We start from the raw sequence: 15,769 nt of genomic DNA, 5'->3' as shown, positions 1-15,769 counted from the left end.
AAACATTTTTCCTTATGAAAGCTACTCCATAAAATCAGAAGAGGCAGTGTCCCACCAGACGCACAGATATCAACATAGGGAAATAAGAAATATGAAAAAGTAAGGAAACGTGATGCCTTCAAAGGAACACAATAATTCTGTAAGTAACAGACCCCAAAAGAAAACCAATCTAAAATCACCTGAAAAAATGCAAAATAACAATCTTAAGGAAACCTGGCAAGATGAAAGAGAACACAAATAGATTCAATGAAATCAGAAAAACAATTCATAATCTGAATGAGATATTTTTAAAAATAGATATCATTAAAAAGAATGAAACAGAAATGTTAGAATTGAATAACTCAGTGAGTGAAATAAAAATAAAATTGAGAACTTCAATAATAGACTAGATCAGGCAGAAGAGTTTCTGAACTTGAAGACAGTTCTTTTAAAATAATCCATTTAGGGAGAATGTGGGGGAAAAAATGGCGGATAAGAGGCAGGACTAACTTGCAGCTCCCACTCAGACAAAGCCACGTGTGGAGACTCACATCATGAACTTGCTCCAAGAACTACTGCAGGAACATACCAGGAAAGCCAAGAGAAATCACAGACCCTTTGAAGGAGGCGGATTGCCGCTGCAGGCCCTGTGGGACAGCTGAGGAACTGTGAGTTGGCTTGCTTTCTCAGCTGGGAGGCTTGTAGCCTGGGGCAAGTTCTCAGCACTGCTCACCAGCTGCCTGGAAATAAACTGTGTGCTGTTGGGGGTGGCACAGTGGGAGGTGGGAGGGAGACCGGCTTTTCATGCAGCAGGCTGCATGGGAGCTAAGTGAGGCCTGTGGCTGATGGCTTTCCCTCACTTCCCTGGTGACCTGTGTCACACAGCAGAGACAGCCATAACCCCCCCGGGAAAATAACCCCCTTGGCCTGAGAACTACATCCCCAATCTCCCACAGCAGCTGCAGCAAGCCCTGCACAAGAAGAGTCTGAGCTCAGACATGCTGAACTCTGTCCCAGCCTGATAGTCTTTCTCTACCCATCCTGGAAGCCCAAGACAAAAAACATAATCTCTTGAGAGATCTATAACCCGGCGCCACCACCTGAGAAACTTCAATGCTTACCCAAAGGCGACCCGAGGGTAAGTTTGTATCCTCCCTATACTCCCGCAGCTGATGCACTCTTCATAGCGCCACCTCCTGGCTGGAGGCCAACCAACACAAAACCAGCGCACAAAAATACAACCAAGAACCCTCACGGAGTCCACTTATCTTCCCTGCTACCTCCACCACAGCAGGTGCTGGGATCCACAGCTGAGAGACCTGGAGACAGGTCACATTACAGGAATCTGCAGACACTTCCCAGTACCAAGCCAGAGGCTGGTAGCTCCACTGGGTGGCTACATCCAGAAGATAAATAACAATCACCACAGTTCGATTCTCAGGAAGCCCCTTCCTTAGGGGAAGAGGTACAGCACCACATCATGGGAGCACCCCGAGGGACCAAAGAATCTGAACAGCAGCCTTGAATCCCAGATCTTCTGTCTGACATAGTTTACTCAAATGAGAAACTATGTCAGTAGTTTCTGGAAAAACAATTCTAGTAACATGACAAAACAAGGTTATTTGGTGCCACCAAAAGATCACAGTAGCCCACCAGCAATGGATCCAAACCAAGATGAAATCCCCGAATTGCCAGAAAAAGAATTCAGAAGGTCAATTATTAAGCTAATCAAGGATGCACCAGAGAAAGGTGGAGTTCAACTTAAAGAAATAAAAAATTGATACAGGATATGAATGGAAAAATCTCCAGTGCAATAGCATAAATAAAAAATAATCACAACTTCTGGAAATGAAGAAATCACACTTAGAGAAATGCAAAATGCACTGGAAAGTCTCAGTAATAGAACTGAACAAGTAGAAGAAACAACTTCAGACCTCAAAGACAAGGCTTTTGAATAAACCCAACTCAACAAAGACAAAGAAAAAAAGAATAAAAAAAAAAATGAATAAAGGCTCCAAGAAGTTTGGGATTGTGTTAAATGACCAAACCTAAGAATAATTGGTGTTCCTTAAGAAGGGAAATCTAAATATCTGGAAAACATGTTTGAGGAAATAATCGAGGAAAACTTCCCCGGCCTTGCTAGAGATCTGGACATCCAAATACAAGGAGCTCAAAGAACATCTGGGAAATTCATCACAAAAAGATCACAGCCTAGGCACATAGTCATCAGGTTATCTAAAATCAAGACAAAGGAAAGAATGTTAAGGGCTGTGAGGCAAAAGCATCAGGCAACCTACAAAAGAAAACTTATCAGATTAACAGCAGATTTCTCAGCAGAAACTCTGCAAGCTAGAAGGTAGTGGGGTCCTATCTTTAGCCTCCTTAAAACAATTATCAGCCAAGAATTTTGTATCCAGCAAAACTAAGCTTCATAAATGAAGGAAATACAGTCTTTTTCAGACAAACAAATGCTGAGAGAATTTGCCAATACCAAGCCAGCACTACAAGAACTGCTAAAAGGGCTCTAAATCTTGAAATAAATCCTCGAAATACACCAAATTACAATTTCATTAAAGCATAAATCTTACAGTACCTACAAAACAATAACACAATTAAAAAAACAAGGCATTCAGGCAACAAATAGCACGATGAATAGAATAGTACCTAATATCTCAATAATAACATTGAATGTAAATGACCTAAATCCTCTACTTAAAAGACACAAAATGGCAGAATGGATAAGAATTAACCAACCAAGTGAATAGTACCTCACATCTCAATAATAACACTGAATATAAACAGCCTAAATCCTCTACTTAAAGACAGACACAAAAAGGCAGAATGGATAAGAATTAACCAAACAAGTATCTGGTGTCTTCAGGAGACTCACCTGACACACAAAGACTCACATAAACTTAAGGTAAAGGGGTAGGAAAAGACATTCCATGCAAATGGACACCAAAAGTGAGCAGGAGTAGCTTTTCTTTTCTTTTTTTTTTTGAGACAGAGTCTCACTCTGTCACCCAGGCTGGAGTGCAACGGTATGGTCTCTGCTCACTGCAACTTCCACCTCCTGGGTTCAAGTGATTCTCCTGCCTCAGCCTCCTGAGTAGCCGGGATTACAGGTGCCCGCCACCACACCCGGCTAATTTTTGCATTTTTAATAGAGACGGAGTTTCGCTATCTTGGCCAGGCTGGTCTTAAACTCCTGACCTCATGACCCACCCGCCTTGGCCTCCCAAAGTGCTGGGATTACAGGTGTGAGCCACCACACCTGGCCAGGAGTAGCTTTTCTTATATCAGACAAAACAGACTTTAAAGCAACAGTAGTTGCTTTAAAGAGGGACATTATATAATGATAAAAGGACTAGTTCAACAGGGAAATATCAAAATCCTAAATATATATGCATCTAACACTGGAGTCCCCAAATTTATAAAACAATTACTACTAGACCTAAGAAGTGAGATAAACAACAACACAATAATAGTGCGGGACTTCAATACTCCACTGACAGCACTAGACTGGTCATCAACACAGAAAGTCAACAGAGAAACAATGGACTTAAACTATACCCCAGAACAAATGGAATTAACAGATATTTACAGAACATTCTACCCAACAATTGCAGAATATTAATTTTATTCATCAGTACATGGAACATTCTCCAAGATAGATCATGTGATAAGCCACAAAACAAGTCTCAACAAATTTAAGAAAATCTAAATTATATCAAGTACTCTCTCAGGCCACAGTGGAATAAAATTGGAAATCAACTGCAAAAGGAACCCTCAAAACCATGCAAATATATGAAAATCAAAGAACTTGCTACTGAATGATCATTGGCTCAACAATGAAATCAAGGTGGAAATCAAAAAATTCTTTGAACTGAACAATAATAGTGACACAACCTATCCAAACCTCTGGGATGCAGCAAAAGCAGTGCTAAGAGGAAAGTTCATAGCATTAAATGCCTACATCAAAAAGTCTGAAAGACTGCAAATAGACAATCTAAGGTCACACCTCTAGGAACTAGAGAAACAAGAATAAACCAAATCCAAACCCAACCAAAGAAAAGAAATAACCAAGATCTCAGCAGAACTAAATGAGGCTAGCCATGGTGGCTGTCTAGGCGTAGTGGCTCACGTCTTTAATCCCAGCACTTTGGGAGGCCAAGGTGGGTGGATCACTTGAGGTCAGGAGTTCAAGACCAGTCCGGCCAACATGGCAAAACACTGTCTCTACTAAAAATACACAATACACAAATTAGACAGGTGTGGTGGTGCACACCTGTAATCCTAGCTACTCAGGAGGCTGAGGCATGAGAACTGCTTGAACCCAGGAGGCAGAGGTTGCAGTGAACCAAGATTGTACCACTGCACTCTAGCCTGGGCAACAGGGTGAAACTCTGTCAAAAAACAAACAACAAAAAAACCCAAAAAACAAAAAACTAAATAAAGTTGAAGTAAAAAAAATACAAAAGATAAACGAATCAAAAAGTTGACTCTTTATAAAGATAAAAAAAATTGATACACCATTAGTGAGATTAACCAAGAAAAGAAGAGAGAAGATCCAAATAAGCTCAATTAGAAATGAAATGGGAGATATTACAACTGATACCACAGAAATACAAACGATCATTCAAGGCTATGGTGAACACCGTTATGCACACAAACTAGAAAACCTAGAGGAGATGGATAAATTCCTGGAAATATACAACCTCCCTAGATTAAACCAGGAAGAAATAGAAACTCTAAATGGACCAATAACAAGAAGCGAGATTGAAATGGTAATAAAAAAGCTACCAACAAAAAAAGTCCAGGGCCAGACAGATTTACAGCTAAATTCTATTGGCCATTCAAAGAAGAATTGGTACCAATCCTATTACACACTATTCCAAAAAATAGGGAAAGAGGGAATCCTCCCTAAATCATTCTATGAAGCCAGTATCACCCTAATACCAAAACCAGGAAAAGGCATAACAACAAAAGAAAACTACAGACCAATATCCCTGATGAACATAGATGCAAAAATCCTCAATAAAATACTAGCTAACCGAATCCAACAGCACGTGAAAAAGATAATCCACCATGATCAAGTGGGATTCATACCAGGGATGAAGGGATGGTTTAACATTTGCAAGTCAATAAATGTGATGCACCATGTGAACAGAATTCAAAACAAAAAATTACGTGATCATCTCATTGGAGCCGTTCTAGAGGCTGGCTCATCAGCAAAACCCTTCTAGACATTGGCTTAGGCAAAGACTTCATGACCAAGAACCCAAAAGCAAATGCAACAAAAGCAAAGACAAATAGATGGGACTTAATCAAACTAAAAAGCTTCTGCACAGCAAAAGAAACAATCAGCAGAGTAAACAGACAACGCACAGAATGGGAGAAAATCTTCACAATCTATACTTCTGACAAAGGACTAATATCCAGAATGTACAAGGATCTCAAACAAATCAGCAAGAAAAAAAAAATCAAACAATCCCATCAAAAAGTGGGCTAAGGATATGAATGGACAATTCTCAAAGGAGGATATACAAATGGCTAACAAACACAGGAAAAAATGCTCAACATTACTAATGATCAGGGAAATGCAAATCAAAACCACAATGCAATACCATCTGACTCCTGTGAGGATGGCCATAATCGAAAAATCAAATAATAATAGATGTTGGCGGGGATGTGGTGAAAAGGGAACACTTTTACACTGTTGGTGGTAATGTAAACTAGTACAACCACTATGGAAAACAGCGTGGAGTTTCCTAAAATAACTAAAAGTAGATCTACCATTTGATACAGAAATCCCACTCCTGGGTATCTACTCAGAGGAAAAGAACTCATTATATGAAAAAGACACTTGCACATGCATGTTTACAGCAGCAAAATTTGCAATTTCAAAAATACAGAACCAGTCCAAATGCCCATCAATCAACGAGTGGATAAAGAAAATGTGATTATATATATATATACACACACACTATCGAATACTATTCAGCTATAAAAAGGATTAAAATACTGGCATTTGCAGCAAACTGGATGGAATTGGAAACCATCATTCTAAGTGAAGTAACTTGAGAATGGAAAATCAAACATCATTATGTTCTCACTCATGAGTGGGAGCTAAGCTATGAGGATGCAAAGGCATAAGAATGATACAATGGACTTTGGGGACTCAAGGGAAAGGGTGGGAGGTGGATGAGGGATAAAAGACTACAATTTGACTATAATTTGCTTCAGAGAGAACCTTTTTTGGTTTATCTACTTGTTGATTTTTCAGCTTTCTGTATCTGGATGTTCATCTCTCTCCCAACACTTGGAAAGTTTTTAGCTATTATTTCATTGAATAGGTTTCCTATGCCTTTTCCCATCTCTTATTCATCTGAAATTTCTATAATGGGAATATTTGTTTCCTTAATGTTGTCCCATATGTCCTTCAGGCTTCCTTCATTCTTTTTTTTGTTCTTTATTTCTTTTTTTTCCTTTTTCATCTGAATGGATTTTTTTTATTTCAATAGGTTTTTGGGAACAGGTGGTGTTTGGTTACATGAATAAATTCTTTAGTGGTGATTTCTCAGAAATCAGATTTCAAATAAACAAAGAAAATTTACAATTAAAGCTGATGAAGTACTAAAAAGAAAAGATGGCAAATAAACAACCTAAAGATGCACCTCAAGGAACTAGAAAAGCAAGAACAAACAAAACCTAAAATTAATAGAAGGAAAGAAATAATAAATACCAGAACAGAATTGAAATAGAGACAAAAAATTTCAAAAGACCAACAAAAGAAATACTTGTTTTTTTGGAAAAGATAAGCAAAACTGACATACCATTAGGTAGACTAAGAAAAAAGAGAGAAGACTCAAATAAATAAAATCAGAAAAGGAGACATTACAACTGATACCATAGAAATACAAAGGATTAGGAGGGGGTACAGCTCAGGGGTAGAGCATTTGACTGCAGATCAAGAAATACAAAGGATCATAACAGATTATTATGGACAACTGTGTACCAACAAATTGAAAAACCTAGAGGAAGTGGGTGAATTCTTGGACACATATAACCTATCAACACTGAGCCAGGAGGAAACAGAAAACCTGAATAGACCAATAACAAGCAATGAGATTGAATAAGTAATAAAAAGTCTCTGAACAATGTAAAGCCCAGGACAGAACAGTTTCACTGCTAAATTGTACCAAACTTATAAAGAAGAACTAACACAAATACTTCTGAAAATATTCCAAAAAATTAAAGAGGAGGGAATTATTCCTAACTCATTCTATGATGCCAGCATTACCATGATGCCAAAATCAGACAAGGACAGAACCAAAAAAATTAAACTATAGGCCAATACCTCTGATGAGCACAGATGCAAAAATCCTCAGCAAAATACTACCAAACCAAATCCAACAGTGCATCCAAAAGTTTATATTTATCCCAGAGATGAAAGGATGATTCAACCTACACAAATGAATAAATTTGATATATCTCATAAACAAAATGAAGAACAAAACCCACATGATTATCTCAATAGACACAGAAAAAAGTATTTGATAAAATTAAATATCATTTACAATAACAACTCTCAACAAATTAGGTATAGATGGAATATACCTTAATACAATAAAGGCCATATATGACAAACCCACCGCTAACATACTAAAGAGACAAAAGCTGAAAGCTTTTCCTCTAAGATCTGGAACAAGATGGAGCTAAAAATGATGAGCTCATAGAAGTAATGAGTAGAATTGTGGTTATTAGAAGTAGGGAAAGGTAGCCAGGAGGGGAGATTATGGAGAGGCTGGTTAGCAGAGACACAATTAGAGCTAGATAGGAGGAATAAATTCTAGTGTTCTATAGCAATACAGAATGAATATAGTTAACAATAATTTACTGTATATTTTCAAAAAGCTAGAAGAGAGGATTTTGAATGTTCTCAACATAAAGAAATGATAAATGTTTGAGAAAATACATATGCTAATTACCCTGATTTGGCCATTACACATTATATACATGTTTTGAAATATCACTCTGTACCCTGTAAATATGTTAATTACACGTATGTTAAAATTAATTTTAAAAGGTACAAGTAAAGGAAAAAAGAATTAAGTAGCCGGTATAGAAAGGAGGCAGGGAAACATTTAAATTTTATACCATATGTATGTGTTACCCATTGAAAATTGAAATAAGCATATACATTTTTGAAAAAAGCTACAAATAAAGCTAATGAAGTACTAAATAAAATGTTTTATCCTCCTACATTGTGACATGTCATTTTACAAAACAAAATAGAAAATATGTGATTGGATAAGTAGTAAAACATATATTTATAAGCTATAAATCTAAATATTAAAATATTTAATATAATATGAATATAAATATTCTAAAACTATATTTTCTTGCCTTCATTTCAGCAAAATTACTAAATATGCTATTATAATGGAAAATTTCACAAAATTTTCACTCTACTGATAGTAATAATCTAAAAGATCAACTGAAAATAAAATTATAATCAAAATGTATGCAATTTGAATTTTCAATTAAAATACATACATTAAAATACATGTGAGAATTTTTTTGTTCTTGAGACAGGGTCTCACTCCTGTCACTCGGGCTGGAGTGCAGTAGCATGATCATGGCTCACTATAGCCTTGACCTCATGGGCTCAAGCAATCCCTCCACCTCAGCCACCTGAGTAGCTAGGACTACATGTTCATACCACCACATCCAGCTAATTTTTTTTTTTTTAAGAGACAGGGTTTCACCAAGTTATCCAGGCTGGTAAGAAATTTGGAATGGATTGAGTTCATGTCATTTGTAGGAATATGGATGAAGCTGGAAACCATCATTCTCAGCAAACTATCGGAAGGACAAAAAAACCAAACACCGCATGTTCTCACTCATAGTTGGGAATTGAACAATGAGAACTCATGCACACAGGAAGGAGGACATCACACACTGGGGCCTGTTGTGGGGTGGGGGGAGGGGAGAGGGATAGCATTAGGAGATATACCTAATGTTAAATGAAGAGTTAATGGGTGCAGCACACCAACATGGCACATGTATACGTACGTAACAAACCTGCACTTTGTGCACATGTACCCTAAAACTTAAAGTATAATTAAAGAAAAAAAAAAAAAGAAATTTGGAATGGACTTATTTCCATATATTTAAAAATGCTATTTTTAAATTAAATATTAAAAACCAATTAGAATTAAAAGCAAATACAAATTAATAGTTATTAAAACTTTAAATATTATTTAAACAAAGAAAATGCTCATTTATTTGAAATGTCATTTTATTATACATTTTATGAAAATTATTCATAATTCCAGCATTTAATGTTCATATTTTAATTGCCAGTCTAAAGGATCAGCATCATGGTTTACCCATTTTGTATCTATAGTTACACAGATACAGAATTCAAGTAATGTAAATTGTTTAATATTGCAAAATACGCCTCAGCCACCAGGGGCAACTTCTTTTTTTCTCAGTAATTCTGGAACTATCAATTGGAACATGAGGAAAACCAAAGAATTGGTCATTAATCACTATTAGGACACAAAATTCCTTGTGAAAGAATCTATTGAACTCATACTATCTCAGAGGATTTGACATATTAACTAATTTATCTTTTCTCTTTCCTAAATATTTGTGTCATTCAATTCCTCCTTGTGTTTCTAAGTAGTATTTGTCTCCAGGAGTAAGAATTTTAAGACATCAAAGTGAATCAAGGTAAGATTAAGAGAGGCAAGTCAAAGTTCTAATGGCTGGATACATGCTTAATAAGCCATTTGTTCAAAACATTAAAAATTTAGAACCAGGATCCACAAAGGCTGTTATTCATTCTCTGGCATGAAGGTAATATTGTGCAGTTCAGGCCTGTTAACAATAGGCCAAAGTGGCCAAGACTTTAATTCTATAGCACATGATGCAATTATTTGTTGTCAGCAAAGTCTCTTGTAATGTCAGAACAAGGTAACTGACATCATTTCACATTCAACTGGAGGCAGCAACTTCAGGAGTCTCCCTTTAATATTCACAATTTGGACACTCTAATTAGAGTTATCTAGGTGATATTACTCTTCCTCATATTTGGAGATGTCACAAAGAATACTATTTGTATAAGAATATGCCTGCCTTTTGGCCAGAGCCTGCTCCTGATTGAGCACATGACAATGTTTTTTGGTGTAATGTTTGAAGTGATGATTTACAAGGCCTATCTCCACTTACAACTCAGCTCTTGGAGATCAGGAATTTCATAATGTCTTTTTCTTAAAAATACGTATCTAATTATTGACTGGTTTATCTTAGCTGAAATACGAAAACAGTTTGAAACTAAGCTTCAAAATACCCTGAAGATGTTTCTCTTCTATTTTGTTAACTTACTGTTGTAAAAACCACACAATGTTACTCTTTATCAAGAATCAATTAATGTTTTGCTTGTTCAAATAAAATGTGGCCACACATTTGAGGCCAGATAGGCCTGGGTTCAGATCCCACTTCTACCATCCTGAGCTACGTCATTTGGGCAAATTATATAATGTTTCTGAGATTCAGTTTCTTCACTTGTAATTGTGATCATTCCTTATTTGTAGTGCCATTGTGAAAATTTAATGATACAATCACTGTAGAGTGCCTGGCACACAGTATATTCTCAAAAAAAAAATAGTAGCTATGTAACTGGCAAAGAATTATGGAAATTGGCTAAATTCATTCATCGATTTAATAAATACATATTGATCCTACTGTATGCCAGACAACTGGGCAAAGTGCTTGGAATTCAAAGGCTGTTTTGCACTAGGAGCTTAACATTTTTGTGGGGATACAGACATGCATAATAAAGATATGAAAGCGCTGTGCAAGCACAAGTAATGGAACAGCTAACTTTGCTTGGGGAGTTAGGAACGGCTTCTTAAAGAAGATAGGAACTAAGCTAGTAGGAATTTGTCAGCAAAGACTGAGAAGGGCATTTGGGGCAGAAGATTGCAAAGCCACGGAGTTACGACGTGCTTTTCACATTCAAGAAAAGGAAAAAGTTGGAGAAGGCCATAGTAGCCATGCCAGGCCCTGTGGATGGCTAAATTGAACTGACAAGACCCAGCTGATGTGTTTGGAAATAGACCAGAGGTGCCATGTTAATCCTTCAAAAGTGTGGCTCTAATTGAACTAAAAAAAATCCAGTTCTCTGAGATGTGCCACTTTTGATGAATTGGCTTAAGAAAGAATTGATCAAAACCCTTCAGTACAGTGATGTTTGTTTGTTAGACACACCACTTTTCTTCAAATATACCAAAATTGGGGGCAGAAGGGAAACTGTTATTTTGTACTCAAGACTCATGATTTCCAGCTTCTCCTTCCCCTATAATTTCTTGTGATGGGCTGCCCTTTCACCAGGAACACCCTGGGACATATTCTAACAACTGCTGTAACCAAAATGTATGCTTCTTAGTTAATAACAAAGTAGTGTTCAATCCCAAAAGCTGAAAGGGAAGATGAGACAAAATTTCACTGCAGAAAATAGATCCTCAAATGTTGTAAAACGATGTGAAAACCTTCCAAAGCACTGGATTTGAAACTAGTGAGGGTAACATCATGGCTAAAGCATCAGAAATAATTAGACTGAGAAGAAGGAAAAGGCCTCAAAGCCACAGGCAAACACCCTAACTTGGGCAGAACCCTATGAGGCAAACAATTCCATTGCAAAAGACACCTCCAAATGCCTGCAACAGATCTCTGAGAGAAAGTAACAGCCTTGCTGCCCATCTGAGGGAAACTGTCCAGCTGCAATAGTTACTTCAAACAAAATCCCATCAATGTGAGGTGCAGGTGGAGTGGAGGGCTGGTGGCTGTGTAGATGGGAATCCATCCTTGGGCTCTGAGGACAAGCCTTCTAATGGCACAGAAATTAAATTCATCCCAGAATTGGCTAGTTATATTATTTAACACCACTGACACACCTACCTTAATAATCTGTGGATTCATCTACTACATAGTTTGAATAATGACTCAATTCCATGGGAAGAAGTTTCTATTTATATTCAGTAAATATTACAGTATTCTCTAATTTTAATCTCCCATTATAACCTTCCAAGATTTCATGGCTTTTTAGGCAAATTATATGGAAGTTCTAAATAGCAGATAATAGCTATTTAATAGATTTTTTAAAATAAAAGAAAGCCGTTTGTTTTAATCCACTCACCATTCCGTGATTCAGCCACCCTGGGATAAAATTATCCAGCAGCTTTGGGTATATCATCTCTCTGTCATAGGCATAAATGATCCAGAACACTGCTACAACAAACTGGAAGGAAAAAGAAATCTTTTATTTCAAGTTCATCGACTATCCACAACATACAATTTATTGGTTAACAATAGTTAAAAGAATCCAACAGAATTTGGAATCTATGATGAAAGACAGATCAGTAAACCAGCTAATGATTGGAAACACAGGTCTAGCTTCATTCCATTAGTAGTAAAAGTTAAGGTGCCTCCTCTCTCTCTGATCTCCCAATTGTGTTCTTTCAGGCAAAGGGATTGGTTTCTGAGGGAGAGATAAGAGGCCTGTTTTCATGTACAGCTCCGTTTCAGGGCTAATTGTGCTGGTTTGATTCCTCTCAAGAGGGTTTAAAAGTTCACTGGTGGTTTTTCAGATCCCATTACCCACTATCTAGAGTTAGCACACACTCAGGAAACTGCCGGCTATGTCCCTTTTCCTTGAACCCATCATGTGGTTTAAATTAATCTTCACATTCTCAAATTTCCACTTCACCACTAGCAGCACTGAAACCACTGCTATAAAATCTCCTAAAGTCACATTTCCAGCAAATGTATTAATTTATACAGACTAAGCAAGGGCTTTAGCTGCACTGAGAAGCTGGGTCCATGGAGGGTAAAGGAAGATTCCTAATTCTCTTGGAATAACTTAGAAGTTCATCTAGGTTCGAAAGGTTTGCTTTGGCCCAACGGCAACATAATCATCAAAAGAGAATAGAGTACTCAATGTATTATTTTACCCTTCTTCCAACTAATGGTGAGAAAAGAAGTTCAGATAAAATAATGAATGGCCCAAGGTCTTAACCTTCAGCACTGAATTTAAAAGAAAAAGTGTATGTTTTTGTAAATGTCAAAAAATGTAGCATAGAAAGGGAACCATCCCACAGGAAGAGATACAAATCTCTGCAGAGTGATGTCTCAAAATAAAAAATGCTACAAAATGGAAAAATACAGCATAAATATTAGAAACAATTTTGACTTCATTTTATCTCATTCATGCTCCCATATTTTATTAATAAAAATAATAAATAGTTTAATGCCACTTCAAATTGGTGGTTTCGTAGGTTGGTGGAAGAAAAGGCCAGAATGCAAGAGATTAAAGTGGTTGCAGGTGGCATGTAGAGGCAGTAAAACGTGACTCCTGTTTCATGGCAGTGGGCAGTGAGGGAAGGCAAAGGAGGTTGGCTGCCTGAGACATGTAACAGGGATTAGGAGGGTGTGTATGATCTTACAAAATAGGAGATCCAGGCAGTATTTTGATTGGCTAAAAGTCAGAGTAAAAGGAGATAGAAAGACATGGAATGACTGATAAGCGAAGCCCAGGAAAAGAAAGGGATTAGAATTATAAACACAGATTAAGCATTCTTCCCTTTAAAGTGAAATGCAAGCACTTTTGCTGACAGTTGGAAATAGAGCTGAGCACAAAGAGAGGATTTGGGGCACTGCTGTGGATAATGTGCTAGGAAGTCCATAAAATATTTAAAAGGAAGACTGTCAGGAATCAGGAGGACCCTACAGAGATCTAATAACAAGATTTTGTAGTAGAACCAACCAGGATGTTTTCCCAGGCTGTCTCGAGGTCCATGAATATGAGGATTTAGGAAAAAGAGGGTTTAGGAAAACTTGAGGATCCTAGGGATTTTGTAGCACAACGGCTTGGGTAACTGGGACAGATAAAAGGGATGAAAATAAGGGAAATAAGGGATGCTATGAGATCAGAAGAATGTCTTTAAGCAATTGGCTAGCGTTTCTAAGCTGGTACTTGGCAAGGGGTGGTTACCAATGAATTACATGAGTTATCACACCTAAAGATATTAGTGACAGATAGTAAACACTTAATTAAAGATAGCCATTCCTGTTTTCACTTCTTTTGCTGGACAGATTTGACAAGTGACACCAAACCAATTAGGGCTGATCATGTGCTCCAATGCCAGGGATGCACTGCCAGGCATCACAGCAGTACTACCCCACCCCATGATTCCAGCCTTGCTATTCAAAGTGGGTCGGCAGCACTCATGTCACCCGAAAGCTTTTAAATGTGCAGGATCCCAGGTCTCACTCTGATATGCTCTGATTCTGCATTTCAATAAGATCTTATGCACATATAAGTTTGAGATGTTCTACTTGGGGAGGCTCTACTTCAGCCACCTTGAGCCTCCTCCCTTCCCATGGAGTGAAGACATCCCGTGGCCAAGTGGCTTGCCTGTGCGGAGCATGCACCTCTTCCCTTCAAGATCACACCTGGAGTAACTGTGAGCCTGGAATTCCCTGCCCACAGTCATGAGTATGCCTCAGGGCATTTGTGGACCTCCTCCCCAAGTCTGACCCCGAAGGTAGACTGTGAGATAAATGTGTGTTTGCCTTAATCTGAGGGGTGGTAAAGGCACATCTGTTTCTGGAGGGTGAGGACCAAAGGTTTACATTTGGTCTGGGTGTCCAAACACAGGCAAGAAGCCACTTTAGTCTTGGATGGAGCCACTGATGCAAATCTCTACACCTTTGCCATATAACATAACCTAATCAAGAAAGTGACATCCCATTATATTCACAGGTCTCTCTCATACTCTACAGAAGGGGACTGTACACGCTGGTGCAGCAGGGGATGGAATCTTGGTGTCACGTTGGAATTCTGCTTATCATAGGCTCCCACTGTGTTCTCCCTTTCCAAATTTTGACTGTTTTAAATCCTTTGCATTTCCATTTAAATGTTAGAATCTCCAATTGTTAATTTATACAAATATCCTGCTAGAATTCTCATGGTGACTGGTGAGAGCTAACATTTTAACAATATTGAATCTTCCAATCCATGAAGATCATTTGTATCCCCTAACTTGGGTCTTCTTTAATTTCTCTCAGCAATGTTTGTGGTTTTCAATGCACAGACACTGCACATATTTTGTTGAACCTATCCATAAATATTTCATGTTTTGTGATGCTATTGTGGAGAGTATTACATTTTTTACATTCTTTTTTGCTAGTTTATAAAAATGAACTGATTTTTGAATATTGACATTGTATCTTATACCTTTGCTAAATTCATGTAGTAGTTCTAGTAGCTATTTTAGAAATAGTTTTGCATTTTATACTTACACGATCTGCAAATAAACACAGTGTTTTTCCCGTACAATTTTATGCATTTTACTTCTTTTTTTTATTGCACTGCCTGTGACCTGCAGCAATATGTTGAATAGAAGTGATGGAGAGTGAGCATCCTTGCCTTCATCTCTATCTTAGGGAAAGTGTTCAGTCTTTCCACACTTAAGTCTGATATTAGCTGCAGGCTTCTTTTAGTTGTCTTTTATCAAGTTGAGAAAAATCTCTTCTATTCTTACTTTATTTGGGAGTTATATACATACACAAGGAATAAGTGTTGAATTTTTGAATTTTTTCAGATGGTTTTGTTTCATATCTTGAGACTATCATACAGTTTTCCCTCTTTAGTCTGTTAATATGGTGAATTATATCAATTGATTTTGAAAGTCAAACCAACCTTACATTCCTGGTCATC

At 37.4% G+C, this 15,769-nt stretch overlaps 1 protein-coding gene across 25 annotated transcripts in view; it reads right to left on the bottom strand.

Moving 5' to 3' along the window:
- AIG1 (androgen induced 1) overlaps positions 1-15,769 on the bottom strand; it is a 321,750-nt gene that overhangs the window by 206,856 nt on the left and 99,125 nt on the right. For 24 of the 25 annotated variants that reach the window (XM_055265907.2, XM_055265953.2, XM_055265935.2 and 21 more), the window contains one exon: positions 12,188-12,289. The exons of the other annotated variant lie outside the window; for it this stretch is intronic. In XM_055265907.2, the coding sequence (XP_055121882.2) occupies positions 12,188-12,289 (102 nt within the window). The remainder of the gene's footprint in view (positions 1-12,187; positions 12,290-15,769) is intronic. 25 annotated transcript variants of the gene reach the window in all.

The sequence above is a fragment of the Symphalangus syndactylus genome, chromosome 2, assembly GCF_028878055.3.
Source record: "Symphalangus syndactylus isolate Jambi chromosome 2, NHGRI_mSymSyn1-v2.1_pri, whole genome shotgun sequence".
NCBI lineage: Eukaryota > Metazoa > Chordata > Mammalia > Primates > Hylobatidae > Symphalangus > Symphalangus syndactylus.
Note: the sequence above shows the minus strand (reverse complement) of the source record. Positions and strands in the feature narration are given on the sequence as shown.